Source organism: Xiphias gladius, chromosome 22, assembly GCF_016859285.1.
Source record: "Xiphias gladius isolate SHS-SW01 ecotype Sanya breed wild chromosome 22, ASM1685928v1, whole genome shotgun sequence".
NCBI classification, from domain to species: domain Eukaryota; kingdom Metazoa; phylum Chordata; class Actinopteri; order Istiophoriformes; family Xiphiidae; genus Xiphias; species Xiphias gladius.
In genome coordinates, this window is record NC_053421.1 from 17,164,672 (window position 1) to 17,172,891 (window position 8,220).

Here is an 8,220-nt window from a genome sequence, read left to right on the forward strand (position 1 = left end):
TAAGTTCTAGCTATATTTTTCCCATTTCTGAGCGGCCATCACTCCCTCTGGACCAAGAAATAACTTGTGTTGTTGAAATGCACGGCTTCTATCCTCTCCTTGACCCTCGGTTCTTCCTCATTTCCTTCTTCCTCTTCTTCTGCTTCGCTGGGTGGGGGATCTTTGTAACGCGGAGAGGTAAACGTCACCAGGGCCTGTCCTTCTGGGGCTGCTGAGATGGTGGGTGGAATCTGAGATGAGTCACCAGAATGGATGATGACACTCACACGGTGGAGTTTAGACATAAATCTGTCCCTGTGTCTGGAATGGAAATAAGAGAGGTCCAAATGAAGGCACTGACTCCGCTAAGGAATTTGCTGAGGTTTGAAATATAAGACATAAACTTAACCATTTTTGTTGTATTTAACACCATGTAACATGCGACATCTCTCTACCTGAATATGTAGGCAGCCAAGATGACTGACAAGAAAAAAAATGAACCAGGGATCCACAGGACGTGATGTGACACCTTCACTCCACTATCCCCTGCTTCAGGATCCGCTATAAAGACAGTGGGACCCTGTGAGAAATTCCAATGGACCAGAATAACATTCATGCAAGTATATGTTTGGGTGTGAGTACGTGTGTGTTTGTGTGTTTGACAGATGTGTTGAGCCATGTTTCCTGTAGCTTCTTTCGTTGTTCAGCCTCACTTATTACGATGACATGGCTTCCTGTTAAATCCCAGCGGGGCAGAGGGGATTCTTAGCACCAACAACATGTAAGAGTTCCTTCTCTGTCTTTAACACACAAACAAACCTATTTAACCATGATATTTTTCTGTCTACAGGCTATCATACCCTCAGGCATGTAGTCATCTGTGCCAGATCCTTCCTCTGTGGATATTGGAAACTGTTGGTTAAAGACAAGTAACACAAGACACAGCGTGAGTTTTCTGCAGGGAAATGAAAAGGAATAGGAGCATAAATGATTTCACCACAAATACTGCGTTTGATTGACACTCATGACTCTTACCATTGTGGTAATCAGATCATCACTGAGTGATGGAGCTGAGGAGAGAAACATCCACACAGATAACATGTTATCAAAAACCCTGACAGGAAGGAAGTGCATTATCTTGAGGGTTAGCTTGGTATCCCCCAAGAGATAGCAAGATAAACCTGAGATGAAAAGGAGGAAAGCATATTTCTGCTACACAAAATGATGTTAGTTTTTTCAGACTTTTTTTCAGTTTTGCTTTTTTTAAATGCTTGAATTATTGCTTTTTTTTTTTTTTTTTAACCTTTTCAGGCCTTTAAAAATAAAATATGATTGAACTAGTCTATACAGGCAGACTTGTGCAAATAGTAATCAGTAGAGGGTTCACAAGTAAGGTAGCAAGCAAAAAACATTGGGAACCACTGATCTAGATTGAGTTCTTTGAGCTTTTAGATAAAAGTAAAAAACTAGTTTTCCACATGTTACTCTTGCATTTGAGACTTGCATTGAGTCAGTACATAAACATTTTGGCCCCTGGAGGCCTTCTTTAGAGTATGAGTTAATGTTAAAGAATAAGATTTCTTTTTAAAATAAGTCACATTGTGAAGAAGGTCTAGAGGGAACTAAATATTCTGCTTTAAAGGAATAGTTTGACATTTTGGGATATTGATTTATTTATCTTCTTGTTAACAGAAGATCAATACCACTTTCATGTCACAATAATTGTTCACAATAAATGTGAACAATAATTTAAATAATTCACAATTAATAATTCAAAAAAAATGTGACGCTAGAGTATGAGTCATTTAGTCTGGCATGAGGACTAGAAATGGGGAAGCTCCGAGCCTGGTTCTGTCACAAAAAAAAAAAAAAAAAAAATGTACATGTTATATCTAGTTTATTTAATCCGTATAAAAACCAAAATGTAAAAATAACAAGCTGTGAGTGGTATTGATCCTCTCATCTAACTTACAAGAAAGTGAACAAGCGTATTTCCCAAATAGTCAAACTATTCCTTTCAGTGGACAAAAAGGGGAAAACAGAGGGTTTTGCTATTATGCAGAGGTACTGATGAACAAGAAGTGAAGAATTTCAAGGAAATGTAAATAAAATCCAGTTGAAACCCAGTGTTAAAGAGTATAAACAAATATGTTAGAATTTGTCATGCAAAATTTAGGAAATACCAAGATTAAACATTTTCCTGAAAAAAGTTTCACTTTCATACCAAAATTTGCAAGAGAACGTGTCACTTTCAATTCAAACACTTTGTCACTTTCTATTTCATTTTGCAAAGAACATCAGGACATGAGGATGCATTCATAAACGTTTTCTAAATATTCTCTTACCCACTCTATGAACATGTATCCAGAATACTGCATGCATGCTTTGCTCTATAAGTAAACTTATTGAAGGAGGAAAAGAAACACAACCGGAAGATATAAAAGTCTGTATGTATGTAATCGTACGGGAGGGAAACAGGGGCCCTGCTTCCTCAGGTTGTCATGACTACTTTTGTTTGTGTCCGGGGATGGATCTTGCATTACTTGATTTACAGGTTCACCTAATTTACATCACTTTCATGTCTCTAAAACCATGTAGGTACGTTTCCCCCTGAGCAAGAAAAAATACTGATTTGATTTTTCTACTAATAATGCTGTAAGTGGTTGTGTCCATGCTGATTTGGACACACCCACTTACCTGTTATAATTTTGAAATACCTTGATTTGAAACTTATTTTATTTCGTGCGTGTAAGCATGTTTGCATGTGTATTTACCTGTCCAGCTTCTGGCATTGACAGGTGTACTCCAGTCACTCCACTGACCGTCATACTCTTCCTTGGCTCTGAGCTGTATCAGGTACTGAACACCAGGCATTGCATCAGTGATCGTGTGGGAGCGTCCTAAGCCCTTAATCATCTCTATCTACATAAACACAAACAGACAAATAACCAGGTAAACATACATCACACCGTGATCAATGGAAAACAGCAGAGTACGTAATTGTTTCAGGCCAGAAAAGTCAACAGTGCACTGGAGTACTGAACCCTGAAAAGTAAACACACACATCGACGGTGTATGTCGGGCACACATGTTCAAGAACTGCCATAACCAAGCGCTCGGCTGTTGGTCTACCAGTACACACCTGCTCGTGATAAAATGAGGACTTGAGAGGCCGGTATTTGACCTCATAGATTAATTCATAATATCTGTCTTGAGGCTTCCAGGAGGTCGGGAAATTCCAGGTGACCTTTATCCACGTCTCGTGTCCCTCCTCCTGCTTGACTTTCACATCTGATGGAGGGTCCGGCTTTACTGTGGGGACAGGGAGGAATATATCGAGTTCAGCTTCAGAGTGCATAACATTCTACATCACACCAAAAACGCATGCTGACATGGCCACACCCACTTACAAATGCCCAGAGGTGTGAAGGGCAGCAGGGTGCTGGTGGCGTTGCCTGCGATGCTCGTCACGCACAGGTAGGCCATATGAAGCGTTCTCATCTCGTCCTCGTTGTGGTCCAGAGCGCACCAATAGCGGGAGAGCCGAGATGAGTATGAGCACTGCACATGACGGAATGTCTCTGTCGGTCTGCGAGAGGGTGGAAGGAAAGACAAAGAAAGAAAGAGAAAAGTCATGTCAGTAACCTCAACTGACATTTCAGATCCTTTCATCACTTTTCCTTCAACTAATTAAACTGACACTTCAGCTTCTCTCAGCCCTTCTATTCTACGATTTCAAATTTCGGCAGTGAGAACACATACTATTAATACACACACTATTAATTTTAATCTAAAAAAAAAAAACAAAAAATTAGCAGCAGCTCTAATTTTTCGTTTCTGGAAATAGCCACAGTTTAGGTGAGATAATCCATGACATGGTTTCAGAGAAGATTCATCAAAATTACACTGATTATACATAAAATCCCACAGAAGTGAACGTTGGGGTACAGACACTGAGACTCAAACGTTCCACATATGGACTCTGGAGGAGTAGCATGTCAGGTTATAACTATGTACACAGATTTTGTGTAATTATATTACTATATATTACTGATGTATATTTGACACATATTTTTACTTCTGTATGATTGACTCTGTTACACTTGGAACCCACTAAAATACCTAATGTGATTTACTAAAAAGAGAAAACAACATTTCCAAAGTTATTCATGTTGGTAAAGGTATGTAATACTTCTAAAAGTATTTCTGTAAATTTTTATTTTGTGAGAAACACAATAAATGCATTTTTTCCATCTGCAGTTTGAACTCATCAGTTATAGTGTATTAATGATAATACACTTCACATGGTTACATGGTCAAAATAGAAGTTATTGGGCCTTTCAAAGACACCTGTGTATGATAAAATGTTATTAAGTACGAATATCTGGGGATATTCACTACTTTCACACCATGTATAAATCACTTGCAGAGGGGGCTATCGTGTTAGTGTCTGCCCTTACCTTTTATTCAGTATGAGGTAACAGTTCTGCTGTCTAGTAAAAGGCCTCTGAGGTGCCCACTCACAGCGAATCTTACTGCTGGGTGACTTTTTGTAGCAGGACAGGCTGGGATCCTCTGGAGGATCTGACAGATAAAGATGACATGCAAACATAGTGGACGTTAAATCAGTCAGCCAGTCATTTGTTGTCTTTCCTAAATATACCCACATCAACCACAGATCACTGTTATGCTTGTCACATTTGCATTCACTGGTAGGATTACGGCTACGCCTAAATATTTTTTCTTTATTTTGTTGATTAAACTGTCAGTGGTTTTTAGTATTTTATTAACCATTTGAAAACGATGAAATGCGTCCAACATCTTTAATCCAAGATCCAATTTACAGTTATGCCAAACAGGTAAATGACAAATCCTCACATTTGAGAAGCTGTCACCCGGGAATGTTTGTCCTTTTGCTTGATAAATTAATGATCACTTATCAGAAATGTTACTGATTATTTTTCTGTCAACAGGCCTTTTTCATTGTCTGTCGGAAACCCAGAAGGTGTAATTAATAACATAAGTCAGGGCTGCAGTCTATGCCTCTTTACCAGTTTGTGGGCCCTGCTTCACGGTCACACTGCCTTAGCTTACATGGGCACTTGAATACAACAGAGCCATTGTTAATATTATGAATAACACCTGTGCTTTTCCTACTATGACAAGTCAAAAATATCTCCTGTGAAAAACATATATTATCATGAAAGAAAGAAAAAAAAAAAAGTAACTTTGATTACACACACACACACACACACACACACACACACTAACAATCATGCATAAGGTCTGTCATTTTCTAAGCACTGACCTGAATGTGTGGCACATTTCAGCAGTAATGTTAAACCTTTTGTTTTGTTTTCTCAGTTCCAACATGTTACAATGAAAGACCAGAGGTAGCCTTTGGTTCAAATCAAACTGACCCATCAATTCTAACTTTACTCGTCCATTATGAATTCATTGCCGTTGTGACTCACCTGCAACAATTACTTTTAAGGAGAACCTCTCTCTGCCTCTGTGATGACACGTATACTTCCCAGAGTCTGTCACGCTTACTGAGAACAGAGACAGTGTAGCTTCACTCCTCTCAAATGTGATTTCTCTCAAGTCTCTATCTATGTTCCCCACTGTCCTCCCGTTCCACTTCCACTGAGGCCTCGACTGTAGTCTTGTTACCCTGCTCCCTTCCTCCCCTTCGTCCTCCTCATCCTCCTCATAATCACCCCCTTCGACCACCTCTCCTGCCTCCCAGTGGGATTCACCCTTCAGCAGTCTGCCAACGCTGGGTGGTTGGACCCCGTGAGTGGTGGGAGAAACTGTGTATGCTGTATCTGTATTTCTGGGGCTTCTGTTTTCTCCCGTCACAGTACTGACTGCTGCCTCAGGGTTAAAGTGGTGTCCCTCATTTACAGTACTGTCCATGGCACGCTTTTTGTTTATAATGTTTCCAGTGGTTGTGGGAGCCAGCAAAGAACTCCCTCTTCTGCTGGTGTTTGAGCTGTGTCCGGAAAGCTTGACCTTTACTCCGTCCACCATTACATGACCTTTGCAGTTCAGAACCAACTTACTACCCGGGGATAAAACCAACACACCAGGGGGAGGGTCTGCACAGAGAAACAAACAACCGAAACATCATTCATACAATTAAAAAAAAAAAAAGTTTCTGTGCTTGCTATTTTTAATTGTGTGTGTGAATACAAGACTTGTTTTGCTTACATAATACAGTATTTTGCACAAAGGGTCAAGTGCTTTTGTCCTGATTAGTGATTGTAGTTGACTAGGCACAGCACAGAAGCGATGCAACGTTGCATAACCAAAATAACCCACTCCTTTTGAACTTCCTCTTTTAATATGTCTTTCCTCTTCACTGTTTCTTTCTCTGTCCTAAATCATGCTCTCTTTGCGTCAGCTCTCACTCATTTACATTTCTGATATCTCCCCTAATTATTCAGATTTTCTGACTGAACGTGCACAGCCCATTATAACTTTAGCCTTTGCCGTATTTGTATTTATGTCCTCCTGTTTGGACGTGACTGGCTTGACATGAGAAGTCCATTGCCCTTGTATACTTCAAACACACTTTTTTTCTCCCTTTCTCCATTTTTCCGAGTTTTTTCGCCTTTTCCCCTCAGCATCTTACATGGAAAATAAAGAATCTACAGCTGTGAGAGGCAAGAACGGCACAACTACTACAACTGTGGACTGATTTTAGGTTTCATACATGTACTTTTTAAAATATTTTGAATTTGCCCGACCCTATTCATAAATGATATGGATAATTAAAGTGCAAGGTTTTTTTTTTTTGCATCAAATCAGAAGGAGTTGCCTCAAAGCCCCATAACCCCCTCCAGCAGTTTTAGTCGAGTAAAACAAACATTACCAAGGTTAAAAACACTTGCATAGTAGATGCGGATTGGCAAGAGGAGAGCTGGCAGCATGTAGCTATTTACCCTGAAGTTAGAAATGAACTTAATGCAAGGAAAGAACAAGAGAGGATCTAAATTGTAGAACGTCTTTATCTGATTAAAACTGTAAATACAGGTTATAGTATTTGTTTGGGTTAATATGAAGAACATTTTTATGAGCTCCTGCAAGGCAGCAATTTCAATGTGAAAACTACACAAAATGTGAGGTGCACAGAAATTTGGCAAATCATGAGTTGATTTATCTTATCTTATCGTCCGGTCAAGAAATAAAAAAGAATCTGTATCTGTGGGCATAGTCCACCGAGCCAACAAAAGCGCCCTGTACTTTTACCTTACACTGTTACTTATAAAATCACTTCTAAAATCACTTAACTCAAACAGATTAACAGCTGATGTTTCTGACTTGACCTCATATTGTCAATAACTGAGCAAACGGGCTCACGTCGCAATACAAATTACATGTACATGAGTTCTGGGATCTTACGTTTTCTGGGACAGGTTCCGCTGAAAATTCCGTGGACCTGTGTGACGCAAAGAACAGACAGCAAAGGGAGAAAAATCCGCATTTTTGCGCAAGAATCTCCCGTGACCGAGTCGCCACACCATCACCGGCACGCAGAAAGCATCGGCTGGAGATTTTTTGTGTCTCCCATCAAACTTTTCCCACCGTCAAAGTCAGTCCAACAACTGACAGCCCTCCACTACAGACAGGATAGTTAGACAAGATACCGGCTTCCTCTGGTTGCAGCAGTTTGCTGTTCATAAGACCCGTTATTGTGAAATCCCAGTTCTCTTCCCCTTGTTCTGCGTCGTTACACAGAGGAAATCCTTCTCAGCGTCAAAATAAAACCCCCAAAGCGGAATATAAGACTGCCATTATAATATTATTTTTAATCTGTGATACTCAGCAAGTGCCTCTCTCTCTCTCTCTCTCTCTCTCTCTCTATATATATATATATATATATATATATATATTTATCTCTCTCTCTATATATATATATATATATAAAAATTCTTCCATTCTTTGTTCATATTTTCACCAAGGCCTATAAAAAGTGATGGCGCACCAACATAAAGTAGAGGACTAAAGGGTGCTTTTGCCACAGAAAGTACCACTAAACAATTTTTTGTGGTTAAACTTAGAGCCCAAAATTCTCATATTGTCAGCTCTTTTTCACTGAACCTACTTTCACGGTCTAACACTTCGTGCAGCATAGTCATTTCTACCTTAAACTTTGGTTGCCATATGAAATGACATTTGCATGGACACAGTATGTTTCCCTCATGTTAAACAGAGATGAAATGTTTATTGACCACC

General features: G+C 39.5%; 1 protein-coding gene across 1 annotated transcript; it reads right to left on the minus strand.

Moving 5' to 3' along the window:
• Positions 1–12: 12 nt before the first annotated feature.
• il6r (interleukin 6 receptor) lies at positions 13–7,698 on the minus strand. The gene is made up of 10 exons (XM_040118434.1): positions 7,387–7,698; positions 5,454–6,080; positions 4,440–4,563; positions 3,390–3,568; positions 3,122–3,291; positions 2,754–2,901; positions 1,015–1,049; positions 840–891; positions 435–540; positions 13–300 (listed from the first exon to the last, which is right to left on the minus strand). Exons 1-10 carry the CDS (start codon positions 7,466–7,468, stop codon positions 39–41), a joined length of 1,785 nt encoding a protein of 594 aa, XP_039974368.1. The 5' UTR covers positions 7,469–7,698; the 3' UTR covers positions 13–38.
• Between the last annotated feature and the right edge of the window lie 522 nt (positions 7,699–8,220).